Below are 16,037 nucleotides of genomic sequence, written 5' to 3'. Positions count from 1 at the left end.
GAACATGGCTATTGCGTACTTTCTGCCCTTGATTGCTGATTCCGGGTCGCGGGGGGAGCCTCTTTTCAGCCACCTCGTTCGCAATGCTCCAGCTGCCAGAGATCTCTTGCTGACATCGTCGTCTTGCAGCAGGCAGCTCACTTCGTGAAGATCACCATGTCAACATCACCGGATCCTAGTCCGGTGAACGGACATACCTCATACCCAGACAATCAACCTCATACACGCCTATCCGACGACAATCAAAGTGAAGATGATCTGTCTAACGCCCAAGCCACCGGGGCTGGCGTCACATCTCCCGATTCGGCCGATGCTGTAGGTTCGTCAGACGAGAGCCGCGAGTTTGCCGAGGAAGAACAGCAGGAGGGTTCAGTACCAAGCGACGATGACGCCTCTGGTGACGGAGACTTTGATGCTGCTCACAGTCCTGCCTCGGTGCAAAGCAACGAAGTGTCTGACCGTGCCGGGTCAGCATCGGCCCGCACTGCTGCGAAGCGCAAGGCTACGCATATCTTGGAGGACGAGTACATTAGGGAGAACCCTGAGCTCTATGGTTTAAGGCGTAGTGTGAGACCATATCTAGCGCTCCTTCGCAACCTTAATGGTGCTGACAGCTTTTTCCTACAGTCACGTCCCACGCAACGTCGGAAGATCGTGAGTGTTGACCACTTTCGGCATCAGTAGAACCCACGCTAATATCCTCGGCCAGGTTGAGTCAGAAGACGAAGAGGAAGAGCTCGAGTCTGACGGCACTCCACCTCCTCGGAAGACAAGCAACAAGCGGCGCCGCCTCGAACGCTCTCTGCCCGGTATGTGGAACAACCTGTGCCCGGCAAACGCCTTGCTGTCTACTGTGACTAATATCTTCGCGAATTGACAGCCTCCAAGCGTGCAACCCCAGCCCGCCAAACATCTGCTGACGACTCAGATTCCGACACTTACGGTGGCGCCAAAGCCCGCAGTCTCTTGAAGAAGGCACGCCGACAACAAGAGTTACAACCTGCCTTGGCATTAGGCGAGAAGCGATGGTCCAGCCGCCGTGCTGCGCAAGTTTCCGTCGGCGCCTATCAAGAAAGCGACGGTGAGGATGAAGGTGAAGAGGATGTCACGCCTGGCTACTGGGCTGCGGACGCGGAGGATAATTCGCCTTACATCGAGAAGATTCTTCGTCACCGTCCCAAAGAAGGGCTTGAGCTCTCACCAAACGCCACTCGACACGACTTCGAGTACTTCATCAAGTGGCAGGGCAAGTCCCATCTACATAACACCTGGGAGACAACCGAGACGGTTGCCGGCTTTCGCGGATTCCGCCGGCTCGAGAACTACTACAAAAAGATGGTAGAATACGAGCTCGACTTGAAGTTTGGTGGTGACGAGATCAGCCCTGAGCAGCGCGAGCAATGGTTGTTGGACCGTGAGCGCGAAGAAGAGGCCTTGGAAGACTACACCAAGGTCGAGCGAGTTGTTGCTGTCCGCGATGGTGGCGACAGCATGCAGTACTTCGTCAAGTGGAAAGGGCTGCAATATGACGACTGCACCTGGGAAGATGCTTCCCTGATCAGCAGCCATGCTCAGGACAAGATCGACCAGTTCATTGACCGGTCATCGCGCTCCTGGCAGTCGGACCGGAAGCAAACTAATCTCGAAACCCGGTCCAGGATGACGAAGTTGGAAAAGCAGCCGTCGTACATCAAAGGAGGAGAGCTCCGTGAATTCCAATTGAAGGGTCTCAACTTCCTTGCCCTCAACTGGACACGCGGTAATAATGTCATCCTGGCTGATGAGATGGGCTTGGGCAAGACAGTTCAGACTGTCTCTTTCCTCAGCTGGCTCCGCAATGAGCGTGGTCAAGAAGGGCCCTTCCTGGTTGTCGCGCCTCTTAGCGTCATCCCAGCGTGGTGTGACACCTTCAACCATTGGGCCCCGGACATGAACTATGTTGTTTATCTAGGTCCTGAGGCAGCTCGCTCCAATATCCGCGAGTACGAGCTCTTCGTCGACGGGAACCCAAAGAAGACAAAGTTCAATGTTCTCGTCACATCATACGACTACATCCTTGCTGATGCGGAACATCTCAAGGGCATCAAGTGGCAGGTGCTCGCTGTTGACGAAGCACACCGCCTGAAAAACCGCGAGTCCCAACTCTACTACAAGTTGAACAGTTTCGGCGTTCCTTGCAAGATCCTGATCACCGGCACGCCGATTCAAAACAACCTTGCCGAGCTGTCTGCTCTCCTGGACTTCCTCAATCCGGGCAAAGTCTTGATCGATGAAGAGCTCGAGTTGCTCTCCACTGCAGATAACAAGGAGGTCACCGATGAGCAGCAGGATGAGGCCAAGCGGCTGAAGACACAAGAAAAGCTGCGAGACCTCCACGCCGCTATCGCACCCTTCATCCTACGCCGCACTAAGGAGACAGTCGAGTCAGACCTACCGCCGAAGACGGAAAAGATCATCCGTGTTGAGCTTTCGGATGTTCAGCTCGAGTACTACAAAAATATCCTAACCCGAAACTACGCTGCTCTCAGTGATGCAAGCAACGGTCATAAGCAATCGTTGCTTAACATCATGATGGAGCTCAAGAAAGTCAGCAACCACCCCTACATGTTTCAGGGCGCCGAAGAGCGGGTTCTTGGCGGCAGCACCCGTCGGGAAGACCAAATCAAGGGCCTCATCACAAGCAGTGGGAAGATGATGTTGCTTGATCAGCTTCTTGCCAAGCTCAAGAAGGATGGCCATCGGGTGTTGATCTTCAGCCAGATGGTCAAAATGCTTGATATCCTGGGTGATTACCTCCGAGTCCGCGGGTATCAGTTCCAGCGGCTCGACGGCACGATACCTGCCGGCCCTCGGCGTATGGCCATTAACCATTTCAATGCCGAGGACAGTGATGACTTCTGCTTCCTCTTGTCGACGAGAGCAGGTGGTCTGGGCATCAACTTGATGACTGCTGACACGGTCATCATCTACGACTCGGACTGGAACCCCCAGGCCGATCTGCAGGCGATGGCGCGGGCTCACCGAATCGGCCAAAAGAAGCCCGTGAATGTGTATCGCCTGGTTGCCAAGCAGACCATTGAGGAGGAAGTGGTCAAACGTGCTCGCAACAAGCTGTTCCTAGAGTATCTTACCATCCAGGCCGGTGTCACGGATGAGGGCAAAGCCCTCCGTGAGCAATTCAAGGAGCGAGGTTTGAGGATTGACGAAGCCAAAACCGCGGAGGATATCTCCATGATCCTCAAGATGCGCTCTCAGAATCTGTTCGAGCAGTCCAGTAATCAGGAGAAGCTTGAGCAGCTCGACATTGACGCTATTCTGGAGAACGCCGAAGTCACGAAGACCGACATTGATGACAAGATCAACCTCAGCAGTGGCGGTATCGACTGGGACAATTGGATGCAAGTCACCGATGTCAAAGTGGACGAACTGGCGCTCGACTGGGACCAAATCATCCCCGCGGAGCAGCTTGCCGTCATCAAGGAGGAGGAAGAAAGGAAGCAGCACGAGGAATACCTGGCTAAGGCATTGGAAGAGAATGCTCCTCGCAAGGCGGCAATGAAGGGCTCTAAGAAGAATGCCGAAACCGACCGGGCTGAGCGATTTGCCAAGAAAAGGCAACGGGAGAAGCAGGAACAGGAGGAGCTGGAAGAACAACGAGCCCTGCTCTCGGATCCACGCCGTCCCCTCAACGAGAAGGAGACGAGAAACCTCATCCGGGCATTTTTCCGCTACGGCTATTTTGAGGACCGCGAAGAAGAGATCGTGCACGACGCCCGCCTCAGTGACCGAGACCGGGACTTCCTGAAGTCAATCGTAGAGGATCTTGTTGCTGTGAGCCGGCAGGCAGTCGACGCCAACAACGAGAAAGTACGAGAAGAGGAAGAGAGGGCAGGCAAGCCACTTGCAAAGAAAGACAAGAAGGCTGTCCTGGTCGACTTCGGAGAGGTTCGCAAAGTCAACGCGGAGACAGTTGTTGAACGACCACCTCAGCTGAGACTCTTACGTCGTGTCCTCCGAGAGCACGGCGATCCCCTGTCTTTCAGGTTACCGGACGCCACCAAATCGGCTCAGTATTCCTGTGAATGGGGCGCCCGGGAAGATGGCATGTTGCTAGTAGGCATCGATAAGTACGGGTTTGGCGCTTGGGCGCAGATCAGGGATGACCCCGAGCTGCAAATGCAGGACAAGTTCTTCTTGGAGGAACACCGCGTGGACAAGAAAGAGGAGCGCCGTAGGACCGACGACAGGGGAATCCAGTCCCCAGGAGCTGTGCACCTTGTCCGGCGGTCTGAGTATCTCCTGTCTGTTCTGCTGGCGAAATACTCCAATGACGAGAACGCCAAAAAGGCTGTGGAGAACCATCACCGCAGCAAGAAGCTGTTGACAAACGGTATCCGCCGCGGAGACGGCAGTTCCGTCTCAGCCTCCCCAGCCCCACCGCTGCAGAAGAAGTCTAGCCAACACCGCGACCGTGATCATCATCGATCTTACAGCAACGCAAACGATCGCGGTACGCCCAGGCCAGACAAGCGGAAGTACAACGATGAATACGACGACCGCACATTGAAGCATCGGCGGGTGGAAGCTGATGCTAAGAACGAAAAGAAGTCCAAGGAGAAGGAGAGGCCGAAGATGGATCCAGAAACCATGGAGAGATACAAGCGCGAGAGGCAGAAGGCAGTCGAGCGCTTCCATGAACTTGCCAAGCTTCGTGATGACGAGATCGACAACTCTGACAATGCGCAACTTGTCTGGTCTGTCCTCCGGCCCCTCAAAGCAAACATGGAACGCATCATGTACTCGAAGGAGCGTGTGCCGGCAGCTAAGGAACGGGCCAAAATCCTGGGTGAGGAGATTCGCGCCTTTGGGAACTTTTTGAAGGGGCTTCGGGCCCAGAATGCGACGGATCTGGACAGCCTGGAACCACATTTCTGGTAAGCACGCACTCTCCACTGCACCCTCGCCACTCATTAACATTCTCTAGGGAGTTCCTGTCGTCCATCTGGCCCATCGGCGAAGTGAAAGTGTCCGGCAAGCGGCTACAGCGGATGTTCGGCGACCTCGTGGAAAAGGACAAGGCCAAGCGCGAGGAAGAAAAGGCCAACGAACTGAGGCGCGCGAGGAATCCGGACCTGGAAGATGGCGAGATCGCCAGCGACCGCGAGGAACGTCGTCCGCGGGACCCGTACCGCGACGACCGCCGCGAAGAGCGCCGCGAGGAGCGCCGCGAGGAGAGGCGTGATGACCGCCGGGATGACCGCCGTGAGGAAACGAAACGGCACAATTTTTACGATAACGATCGTCTAAATTTCTACCGGCATCGCAGGCCCGATAACAGGGGCGCCCCTCTGCGGCACTCTTCGTGGCAGAGCCGCAGCCCCCCCGCCCGCCATAGCCCTTACTGAGTAAGGGGCAGGGCAACGGGGCTTGAGTTATTATATTTCTGCCCTTCCCGACAGCAGGGCAATGTCCCCGCCGTGCTTTTCTGTTGTCCATTGAAAATTACTTATCGCATCTTACACATATTACGCATGGGTTCGGCGCATTGGAGTGGGAAGATTCCGAGATCTGGAGGGTTTTCTGTTCTTTCTTAGGCCCCTCTCCACCATTGATCGGCGACATTTCTGGGGGTTGCATTGGGTGGCATGGACGAGAGGGCTATGGTTAAGATGAGGTTTTATCTGGGGCAGCTGGGAGGGGCCTGACAGAGGCGGGAGAAAAGCCCTTGCATTTTAGCGTCTTGTGGCATGTCTTGATACTCCCTTTTTAGCGCGGCATTGTGACATCCATTTTTAGAGCGAATCGATGGTGTGGGCAAGGCGGGACCCTGTGAATCATGCTACGATGGTCTGGTATGGATGGCATTTGCGTGTTGTCTGTGTTCAAGTGACTTCCTGTGCCCTTGGTGGTTGGGTTGAGCATTGTGGGCAGAGTACAAGAGACGATGAGGACAGGATTGCATGCAGAACTCAGGTATGCATCTTCTTGTGATAGGATAGCAACTGAGTTTACCTCTCTGCCTCCCTACCTACCGACCAGGGACTTGGATGGATGGGCGTTTTAGACTACCTAGGTTCTGGCGAGTAGTACTAGCTACCCTAGGTAAGGTACGGTTGTGGCGCGGAGGAACACAGTAGGTTATGCATCTGGAAGTGGTCCTCCCTGTTTGTCATTGTGGAAAATGCTGCTCTCAGTGATTTTGTCTATCTCCAGGTGCTCCCCTTTCTCAAGCGTCCTCAGGTCCTCACACGCCCCCTAACTACGATTAATACAACCGAGCAGCATATCCCTCTTCAGCACAAATACTACCATCCCTCGGGCATCAGGCTAACCCAGCCTAGCCACAAATCATCCCAGGGTATTCATTAACTCCGAGTCTCAACTCTAACAAGGAGTAACCTTCCCGACGGCCATATCAAGACTACCATCACCTGCCCTCTTTGGCCGGTACATTAGTGGGACAGCGAGATTCCCTCAAACGCTCTATATCCGCATCACAAGCGCATACGAATGTACATTCCCTGGAGTCAAGCCCAGGCCGAGAGCAAGAGGATGCCGAAATAGCCAGTTCCCGTGCAATCAGGTCAGCGCACTGCACTGCCTTAAATATATAGAGCTTTCTCGCTCAATGAAAATGCCCAGGTCTACCCCATCAATCAATCAATAAGATGGCCCATACTCCTCGGCTTTGAGGTAGGCGAGATTGTCCCCATCGAGGCACAACCGGTGTCCACCGTTTCAGTCGGCGTCCGAGGTCGGTCAGACGACTCCTTTCCGTCTGCAACTCCCATTTCCCAAGTCCCGACGTTGGGCGGACCGGGAAGGACTGTGAGCGCGGCGGGCTTGCTGGCTCTGTTTTGGGGACGCAAGGACGGAAGACTGAGGAAGTCGTTGGGCAGGTTGATTGGCGAGGACAAGTCTGATGAGTCGCCTTCGGAGGGGGTTTGCTTTCGAGTGGCTTTGATGTCCTTGAGTGGCCACGCTGCTGACTTGGTTGTTTTGAAAGTTTGGTCGAGCCTGTTTTTAGGCTTGGCCGGTTCTTTCTTTGGTTGTCGCGGTTTCCGCTTGGGCGCGGCTTTTTGTGTCGGGCCGGAGCCAGCAGCCGGGGTCTTCGAGGCAGCTGCAGAGCCAAAGGACAGGGTAGTCTGCTTGCTCTTGGTCTTGGTCACGGAGGGCTCGACCATAGGAAGCGGGCTGCGGACACGGGGGCTTGCGCTGGGCGTAGGCATGCCGCCCTGCTCAAGTAGCTTGCGTTTCCGGCCTGCTGGTGTCTGCGCGTCCTGGGAAGACACGAAATCATCCTCCGCCGCGCTTTCCAAGCGCTTGCGCTCGAGAAGAACGTCGATCCTATCGCGATTCAGACTGATCTCGCAGCGCTTCTCCTTCAGCTCGTCGCCAGTGACCATGTAGCTTTCACGATCGCCGATATCTTGCTGATCCCAGCGCGGCAAGTTAACGAGGTCGGCGACATCATCGCTCTTCCCACGCACAACCAGATCCCAACAATCCTTGAACTCGGCGCCTTGGGGTTCAGGGTCGACGTTGATCCAGGCAGTAATCCCGTCACGCCTGCTCCTCGTTAGTTGGCACATTTCCTTGACGAGCCTCCTGACGCCAGGAATCTTCAAGCTTGTGCCGACCACGATGACGGCGTCGGGCACCCTCCGCAGATCCGCCTGGGACACGTTTCCAATGGCTTCTTCGTCGGGGTTGTACTCGTTGTACAGCACTATCCTCGGCCGCAACCTGCCGATACCGTGGCTTCGCTTCCCGGCGAAGGCCGTCCGCACTTGATCCTGCTCCTTGCATCTCTCGCACAAGGGAGGTTCCGGGCCTTCAAATAGGGATGCGTTGAATGGCTCCAGGTGGCCGCACTTGGTACACACCATTTTCTCGAGTCCACCGTGGAGCTGAATGGTGGTTGGCCAAGGCCCCTTGCTATTCAAGGGAACCGTGGTGGAAAGGGGCGGCATCTGTGTCTCAAGTGTATCGATATTTTGGCTATACATGCGCAGAAGCCTACCCTCAGCAGCGATGGAGGCTAACATGTGGTGGAACGGGGTCGGCTTGGCCTGCGACGTCATCTGCGCAAGCTCGCGGACCATGGTGTGAAAAGACTCGGTGGAAGATTGGTGCATGTACACCGATGCGTCGAATAAATGCTTGCCGGAGGCCTTGAGTTTATGCTGTCCGCGGAGATTCGCAAATAGGCCGGTTGGAGAACGGAAGTCAGGAACTCGAAGAGAGGTTAGCTATGCCGGTAGGATAGTATGGAGGTGCTTCTTAATAGAATGAACATACTCCCAGCAGACACGGAAATACCAGCACCCGCGATGACCACGATCTTCTTCTTCCTTCTCAAGGCTGACAGGAGTCTGCCAAGGTTCTCGTCCTCTCCTTCGGTAGGGTTCTCCAGGTCGATGTACGCAGTCGTGCGTGGTTTCCGAGGCACGGCGACGCGGCGACGCTTGGGCGGCGGTGGCCCGTCTGTCCGAACGCGGATCTCCCCGGCCGAATCTGACGTATCAGAGGGCTTCAACGGCGATGCGCTGCCAGGTACGCCAGCGCTGGAGCTGGGCGAGGGGTATCGCTTCGAAAGGTCCAGGTCAGGACTTGGTGGGGATGGCGACTGCGAAAGGACGGACAACGGTGAGGAAGGCGGGGACGTCGGCTCTGGTCGCAACGACGCCATGGCTGCGAACTTCGGCGTTTCTTTGGTGCAGAAAGGATGCCAGGGAGTAAGCCCGCAGGTGTAAAAGGTTAAAAGGAGGTCGTTGCAGGAAAAGAGTCAAGGTTGCGGCTTTATGTCATGACGGTGTATCTGACAACTTTGTTGGTCTTTTTAGTTTCTGCGCGCTTCGGTATCGTGTTTTGGTGCTGAGGGGATAATCCGGCGCATGTAGAAGGGCAATGCTCCGATACACGTAAGGTAATGATTTATTGGCACGCGTCACGCGTCGATTGTGTGAAGATGGTTAGAATAGACCTGGTTATGGCTGGGCAGAAGGAAGTTGACGTTCCTTTGGCAGCAACAGGGCGTGGCAGGATTGCGAGTTGGCAATTGGTGCGCAGGGCTTTCACCTTCGGTTCAGATCCCCACCAGCCTTCCAACCGTGCCGCGAGCCTGGGGCTTTAAGCGTGTACGGATATGTAGTTATTAGTCCACAGACGCGTTAAGGAGATCGCACAGCTTGTATGGAAGTGGTTAGTCCACGCATGGCTGAACGTCACCCAGCTATGTAGAATTTGCAATGGCGTCTTTCGACCTCGAACTCTGGTCGGCTGGACCCTGCAGAGAACTATAGAAAGTTTTGTGTGACAAGGGAGTGACGTATCGCTAATTGTTGCGCACGCGTTGCTCGGAAACGGTCCCAGCAGATAAGGTTGCTCCCCAGGGCCCGGACAGACAATGAGACCGCTTTGTCTGCATGCAGTCCCACTTATGGGCCACTCCACCTCCTTTCAATTGGCCAATCTCTACAGTACTTTGCACAGTACGCTAGGTTCCAGAGCAGACACAGTGTATTTAGCTGGCAGGCCTAGCTAGGAGCTTCCGACTCAATAACCTGGAATCTTCAAACCACTTACGGAGATTACCAGGGGATCTTGTCGATTGATCTTCATCTTCACATCTGCGTACCTACCTTATTATAACTTACATACTCACCTGCAGAATATCAGCATCAAATTAACAACGTCACCCTAGCATCAACCACGTAGGATCCAAGTTTCCCGGGGCGGATTATGCATCGTTAAACAAACGCCGACGCCTACACGACAGATCACAGCCTGGCCGCTTCAGCCTTATTGTCCTGAGGAACCTTCTCTTCTACACCTTTGGTCTGTTCCTGCACGCAACGACCCGCCACACTCCACTGGTTAGCGAGACGAACACGAACTTTTCTTTCACTTTCTGCGAATTTCCCGCACTTCCGTACGCTCTCGGCTGGCATCAAGTTTGGGAACATCCAGCAGGGGGCAGATGCCGCCATTCGGAGTTGGCTCAATCTCCGGATGAGCGCCCACGAGATGGCCCTCCTCCTGGAGGGCGACCCCATGAACGTCGACGGGGCCATTGAGGGCATGCAAGGGATCCAGGGGATCCAGGGCATTCAGGGCATGGACGGGATAGGGGCCATTGAGGGCATGGAGGGTGCCATGGCTCTCGACGATGTCGACTTATTCGGCGATCCTGTGATGGACAACGCGCTCGCAGCACTCCCCGCTCGCTCGCCGCCGTCGAAGCAACTTCTTCAGCGCCTCGACGAGCTGCGCACTCGCGGCTGCTGCCAGAGTATTGCTTGGTCGCGTCAAGGCACCATCGCCGTCATCGCCAAGGACGGCATGTCGGTCGATTTCCGCTTCCTTCGCTGCAGGCCTGACGACGGCGAATGGGAGCTGAGCGAGCCGAGCTCCTTGTGCCCTGTCTCGCAATCCGCCTCTGCCACGACCCAGAGCCACCCCTCTGAACCGCTCTCGCTGGCATCGGCCGGTGCTCCTTTCGTCCACCTGGCCTGGGGACCACAGGCGTTCCCGGACCTCGCCGCCATCGATGCCCTCGGCCGCATCACCATCATGGGGTTCTCCATCACCCTCAACCGCCCCTATCCCATTGTCCGTCGGTGGGATGCCGACGTGGTCGATGATCTCCATGCCGTCGTCGGCTGCTACTGGCTTCCCCTGGGCCTGCAGCCTAATAAGCCGGTGAGTTGTCTATTCTCCCCCTCGTGGCCCCAACCCTGTCGTTCTCGGCTTGTTAATCCTTCGTGGTAGTTCAACGTCTTCCATGGCCCGGCTACTAGGGCGCAGAACGGCGATTACAAGTATGACCATCAGTTTTACCCTGCTTCTGGCCCTTGGCACCCTAGCTCTTCCAAAAGCTCCTTCCTATGTGTCACAACGAACGGCACACTCAAGCTCTTCTTTCTTCAGAGCAACGGCCGTCTAGAAGAGACAGCAATCGAACTCGAGAGCGTGACGTCTTCTGATGATCTCATCACTCATGCGTCAATATGCTCCGATAAGAGTATGCATCATGCTACATTGGCCCCTTCCTTCCGTTCGCGCCCCGTTATCCGTTGTTCGGCTTGCTGATACAAATTGCCAGACACGCTTCTGCTCGCTCTTGCGACCTCCTCTAAGCAGTTGAGGGTTGTGCGTGTCAACCTTCAGTGGGGCCTGCCTCAGGTTGACAAACAAGTGCCTCCCGGGAGCGTTCCCTTGAGGCCATCGCTGAAGGAAAGCCATGTCGCCGTAACCAACTGGATCCAACACGGCTCCAGCGAGTCGGCTCTGGATGCGTCCATGGCTCTGATCTCGCACATTGAGATCCTCCCTGCTACCGTAGAGGCCAAGCTTATGGCGCCCCCGGTTGTTCTAACGGTGCGGTCATACGTTCCACAAGACGCGGCTTCTTACCACCAGGAAAGCCAAAGTATCATTGATCGTTGGGAGGTCGTCAGCGATCAGCCCCAGTCCCTTCATCCGGCCTTCGAGCAGCTGGCTTCTAAGGAAGGCGCCGGGACTACTCCTCCGGTACGTATAACTTCCTTCCCGAGAGGAAGGTCGGTGGGTCATGGCGGCTAACCTGTCCCAGACCATGACGCGCCTGCGCAAACTTGACCCGATAATATTCCCCAAAATCGTGGTAACGGTGCACACAATACAGTTTGGCCGAGTCCTTTGCTTTGCCTTCAGCGATGGCACGGTGCAGTACAGGGACCGCTTCACCATGAATGAGGTCTATAATGAACAGAATGTCGACAGCATCACGAGTCCACTTCAAGTCGGATTCCGGTTTACCAACGACACACCATGTGAGCAGACCTCCTCGTCAAGCACTCCAGTGGCTTTCCCACACGCTCTAGAGTCCGACTAACCTAATTTTCCACGTTAGGTCTTCAGGTGGCCTTCTCACCCACGAACTGCTCCTTTGCCCAGCTGTGCGAGGACTGGACGGTCAAATGGAACAGACTACACTACCCCACGGAGGGCCCTGGCACTGTGCTCGAAGGGCGTAAGTTGTCAACAGGGAGCTCGATATCTCGGACCTGGTTCCCACATGCGCTGACTTTAGCTTTAGCCCAGCAAAAGGCTATCCTGGCAGCGCTGAGCATCGCAGCATCCACGACGGGCGCCTATCAGATCACATGCGACGATATCCTGGCCGTCGCCCGGCCATTCACCCACATACCGGACTTCGCTTATTCTTGGATACGAGAGATGGTTAACGTGCTCAAGATTGTCGTCGACTACTCCGAAGAGGCCCATCATGACCTACTAGTCCGAAACACGTATCTGCAGTCATGCCTCAGCATGCTAAGCCACCTCGGCTTCCAGGGAGACTTTAAGCCCCGGCCGTTTAGCGCCAAGTTCGCCATGCTCGCCCTAAACGCGAGGAACATCGTCGTGCTCATCACCGTTGCCAGCAACACCCCAGTCAACATCAAGGAGAAGCTAAACCCCCTGGACGACCCTGAGGTGGTAGACTCGCTAGCGGGATGTGGAAAATGGGGCGTGGACCTGCTCGCGTGGCTCGCAGATCGGCTCTTTGGGCTTCTCAAGGACCCGGAGATCATGGCCATGCTGGAGGACAAGAACCGCTTTCCCGAGCTTACGAGGTATCTCCAGTCCAAGAAGGAGGTCTCGTTGCACCTGTTGCTCTGCTCCTCCACGAGAGGCTTCCTGTCGGCTGTTTGCCGCCGCCTTATGCACCTCGAGACCATCAGCGACCGCGCAGTACAGTTCTACGAGGTCAACCCGCAGCTTCAGCAACAGCAGCAGGACCCCGTCGCGGCGTCCGCCGCTGCCAGCCGCCCGCACCCGGCGCTGTACCAGGCCTACCTGAAGGTGCGCCGCGCCGTCTCCTCCAGCGTCGTCAAGGTGCAGGAGTTCGACAACCTCCTAAGCGCGTTGAGTAAGGACATCCAATCCGCTTACCAGGCGACCTTCTCGGGCCTCGTGGCGGCGGCCGTGAAGCCCCAGCAGGGCAACCTCACCGAGCAGCAGCAGCAGCAGCTCAACCAGCAGTTCATCAAGAAGGCCCAGACGCACTGCGAGCTCGACATGCTCCTGGGCGTGAGCCTGCCGCCAAGCTTCCGCAAGGTACTGCACAACTTCTTCAAGGTAACTCTGCCGGAGTTCCGCAAGCAGACGGACCCTGCGCAGCTGCACTTTGCCCCGCATGACCTGCTCGAGGTGCAGGAAAATCCGAGGAGCTTGGCGATGAGGAAGGCGGCCAGGAAGTATGTGGATGTCTTCAAGCGGGTCGAGCTGGTCATGGGGCGGCCGCCGCCCAAGCACGCGAGGGACGGACAGGAGAGTAGTAGTACTAGTACCTTTCTGCCGGTGAAGAGAACGGACAGCGGGGAGGAGGTGAACAACGGCCGAGGCAGTGACGGCGCCAATGGAAGTAATGGTCTGGAATGGCGCCGCTGCGTGCGGTGTGCGTCGGTCATGGAGGACATCTGGGCTAACAGGCCCGGCTACAATTTCGTGTTGGCACAGCAAAGGAAGTGCGCGTGCGGGGGGAGCTGGGGTGTAGTTCCTCGGGGGACTTAGGATATTATCGCCCAGTTTTCCGCATCTAGATGACGACATGCTCGAGAAATCTAATCTCAGCCGCAATCTCATTCTTCATCTCTGATGGCCTCCCCCGGCCGCACCCCCCCCCCCCCCTTTTTTTTTATTTTTTTTATTTTTTTTTTAGAAGACATTCTAGTGGCATCATTTCCTCTAGCCTTCCCAGATAAACCCTTGCTCCATGCCCGGAATCAACGGCCGCAAGGCCATGCCATAGTCCCCGCCATTCGGCGTCCGTAGCAGCGTGTGGATATGGAACTTGGCCGGCTCGCTGTTGGTCAGGAACACGCCCGAATGGTGATCGAACTCGACAATGACCACGGGGCTCTGGATGCGGTAGTAAAAGGCATCGTCGTCCCCGAAACCGCCGATCCAGCAGAAGTACGTCTCGTGAAACCAGCGCTCGATCTCCCTCAGCCGGATCTCCCTCGCCGTCTTGGGCAGATACAGCAGGTACTCCTCCAGGATCCGCCGCACCAGGGCCTTCTGGCTCGCACCCATCTCCGACACCAAGACGCCCTCGTACGGCACCACCCGGTTATCGCGGTACGCGCCGCACAGGTGCCGCTGGTCGTCGTGGTTCCACCGGCGGCGGGGCATGGCTGGGTCGCGCAGCATCCTGTACACCTGCGCCGCGCTCTGCTGCTCGGCGGGCAGGCTCTGCATCAGCCGCAGGCCGAGCTCCTCCTCGGTCTGCAGGATGCGCGTGCCCTTGTGCGGGCCCGCGTCGATCAGGTTCGGCTCGGCGCCCGTGAACCAAGGGGAGATGACGGCCTGGGTGCGGTACAGGAAGACGTTGAGGCACAGGTGGTGGCCGTAGAAGGAGAAGCCCCAGGGCGCGGTCTCCGAGGGTTTGCCGAAGAGCGCGAGGTTGTACGAGAACTCGTTGCATACCCGCGGCGCGCCGACCAGCTCCCCCAGGAAGCCGTTGATGCGCATCGCCGAGACCGCTTTGGCGTACCCTTCCGGCGAGAGCGTGGTCTCCAGCAGGCGGAGCACGGCTGCGCGGGTTTCTGCGCTGACTTCGTCGAGGCGGATGCCCTTGTCGGACAGGAGGAATTCCGGGTTGGACCAGGATCGCCACTCGGGCGAGTCGATGTGGTAGCTGATGACGGAGAGCTGGGAGGGCGTGAGCAGGGAGAGCAGAGAGGTGGCTGATGCGACGATGGCCGAGATGGGCATCCCTTCGTCCTGGAGGTGGAAGAGGTCTGGGCGGACGCGGCCTGGTGGCGGGGTTGTAAGCAGTTTGTAAGTGGGCAGCATGTTGCGGGTTCTTTGATTGAACGGAAAACTCACCATCGTTTGTGACGCCCCTGAAGGGCTCCTGGAACAGCTTGCGCCAGTGCAGGTACAGGCCGTGCAGCCACGGGGGGACGCCGCTCTCCTTGAATGCCTTTGCGTACTCATGGGCATCCTGCTTCTGCATCTCGGTGAAGCGGGGGATGCTGAGGTCGGGGAGGTGCTTGCGGTAGGCACCGCCGCTGTGTTGATCTTCCGACGAAGCCATGTCGTATCTGTATCATGTATGTGATGAGGCAGCCAGTGGAATGATGAGAACAGAACCCAGATTGTAAAAAAAAACACGACGACGTCAAGAGAAGGAGGATATCATTGTGAGAGACCGGACGCGCAACCCTCCACTCGGGAGCTGAGCGGCCCCGTCTCCGGGACACTACATGCACAATGCTCCAGCCGGAGGTTGAATTGCAGCTCTGCGCTGTTTGCTTCCGGGTCATGGAGGCAAAACTATGACCCGGAGATGGGCGGGAGTTGGTCTTGGTGGGGTGACCCTGCCCCTCCCCCGCTCTTCTTCTTAAGAGTTCCGTCCAGGAGTCGAAAGGTATGTTGCTGAACTGAGGCCACCGAGCCAAGGGCTATGATTGGTTAGCTGCTGGTAAGACTAGGCCTATTGTCTTAACAAGGCAAGTATAATATATATAGTTCCTGCCCAAAAAAAAAACGCCCACCGGTTCAAAAACACGTCAAATCGCACCAAAAACTAGAAATAGTCAACCTTTTCACTTACAAAGGAAGCAGCCACAACACACTTCAAAAGTTTTGAAAGTCAGTAGACAGGTAGATAATTACCTAGAGCTTCTTATTTCGTAGTCGTATTCGAGCCTGTTTATAAAGGTAATGTGTAATCCTAAGGCCCGTAAAAGGTGAAGATTTTCGAGTTGGGATTTTTTAGCTTATAGGGGCTTATAGTAGGCTTATCCGTATAGTAGGTTGAGCTTTCGACCTTTAAGTTAGCTACTACTTTGCACTGCTCTATCTCTGGCGAATTGAAACATGCGCATATATTGCAATAGTTTAGAATTGTAAAGTTCTCCTACGGTACGAATTCCCGTTCAAAACTTTACTGTGTTGTGGGGGTGAAAAATCAAGGTGAAGTAGGTGACTTTTGCCGTAAAATGGACCGGTGGGCGTTTTTTTGGGGCACCCACTGTAATGTG

The 16,037-nt window shown here is 56.1% G+C and overlaps 4 protein-coding genes across 4 annotated transcripts; 2 read left to right on the top strand and 2 right to left on the bottom strand.

Annotated features, from left to right (window-relative positions):
• Nucleotides 1-156: 156 nt before the first annotated feature.
• On the top strand, nucleotides 157-5,405 carry B0T15DRAFT_388700 (CHD1-like protein; the record flags this gene model as incomplete). Its single annotated transcript, XM_062864455.1, has 5 exons — nucleotides 157-567; nucleotides 628-654; nucleotides 710-809; nucleotides 881-4,934; nucleotides 4,985-5,405. The coding sequence occupies 5 exons, from the start codon at nucleotides 157-159 to the stop codon at nucleotides 5,403-5,405; spliced, it is 5,013 nt and encodes a 1,670-aa protein (XP_062726172.1).
• A 1,251-nt stretch (nucleotides 5,406-6,656) lies between these two features.
• On the bottom strand, nucleotides 6,657-8,692 carry B0T15DRAFT_385792 (DHS-like NAD/FAD-binding domain-containing protein; the record flags this gene model as incomplete). Its single annotated transcript, XM_062864297.1, has 2 exons — nucleotides 6,657-8,236; nucleotides 8,302-8,692. 2 exons carry the CDS (start codon nucleotides 8,690-8,692, stop codon nucleotides 6,657-6,659), a joined length of 1,971 nt encoding a protein of 656 aa, XP_062726171.1.
• Nucleotides 8,693-9,573: 881 nt separating this feature from the next.
• B0T15DRAFT_407440 (mediator complex, subunit Med16) lies at nucleotides 9,574-13,706 on the top strand. Its single transcript, XM_062865326.1, has 5 exons — nucleotides 9,574-10,704; nucleotides 10,774-11,026; nucleotides 11,108-11,535; nucleotides 11,597-11,816; nucleotides 11,897-13,706. Exons 1-5 carry the CDS (start codon nucleotides 10,015-10,017, stop codon nucleotides 13,558-13,560), a joined length of 3,255 nt encoding a protein of 1,084 aa, XP_062726170.1. The 5' UTR covers nucleotides 9,574-10,014; the 3' UTR covers nucleotides 13,561-13,706.
• On the bottom strand, nucleotides 13,670-15,424 carry B0T15DRAFT_407436 (uncharacterized protein). Its single transcript, XM_062865325.1, has 2 exons — nucleotides 14,878-15,424; nucleotides 13,670-14,804 (listed from the first exon to the last, which is right to left on the bottom strand). The coding sequence occupies exons 1-2, from the start codon at nucleotides 15,086-15,088 to the stop codon at nucleotides 13,735-13,737; spliced, it is 1,281 nt and encodes a 426-aa protein (XP_062726169.1). The 5' UTR covers nucleotides 15,089-15,424; the 3' UTR covers nucleotides 13,670-13,734.
• Nucleotides 15,425-16,037: the final 613 nt, after the last annotated feature.

Source organism: Chaetomium strumarium, assembly GCF_033439665.1.
Source record: "Chaetomium strumarium strain CBS 333.67 chromosome Unknown B0T15scaffold_1, whole genome shotgun sequence".
Taxonomy (NCBI): Eukaryota; Fungi; Ascomycota; class Sordariomycetes; order Sordariales; family Chaetomiaceae; genus Chaetomium; species Chaetomium strumarium.
Note: the sequence above shows the minus strand (reverse complement) of the source record. Positions and strands in the feature narration are given on the sequence as shown.

Excerpts from the sequence above, each read along its gene's own strand:
- B0T15DRAFT_407440 (XM_062865326.1), top strand. The coding sequence starts at position 10,015 with ATGAGCGCCCACGAGATGGCCCTCCTCCTGGAGGGCGACCCCATGAAC. Across the intron at positions 10,705-10,773 it reads GCCTGCAGCCTAATAAGCCG|TTCAACGTCTTCCATGGCCC; the intron begins GTGAGTTGTCTA and ends CCTTCGTGGTAG. Across the intron at positions 11,536-11,596 it reads GCGCCGGGACTACTCCTCCG|ACCATGACGCGCCTGCGCAA; the intron begins GTACGTATAACT and ends AACCTGTCCCAG.
- B0T15DRAFT_407436 (XM_062865325.1), bottom strand. The coding sequence starts at position 15,088 with ATGGCTTCGTCGGAAGATCAACACAGCGGCGGTGCCTACCGCAAGCAC. Across the intron at positions 14,805-14,877 it reads CAGGGGCGTCACAAACGATG|GCCGCGTCCGCCCAGACCTC; the intron begins GTGAGTTTTCCG and ends CCCCGCCACCAG.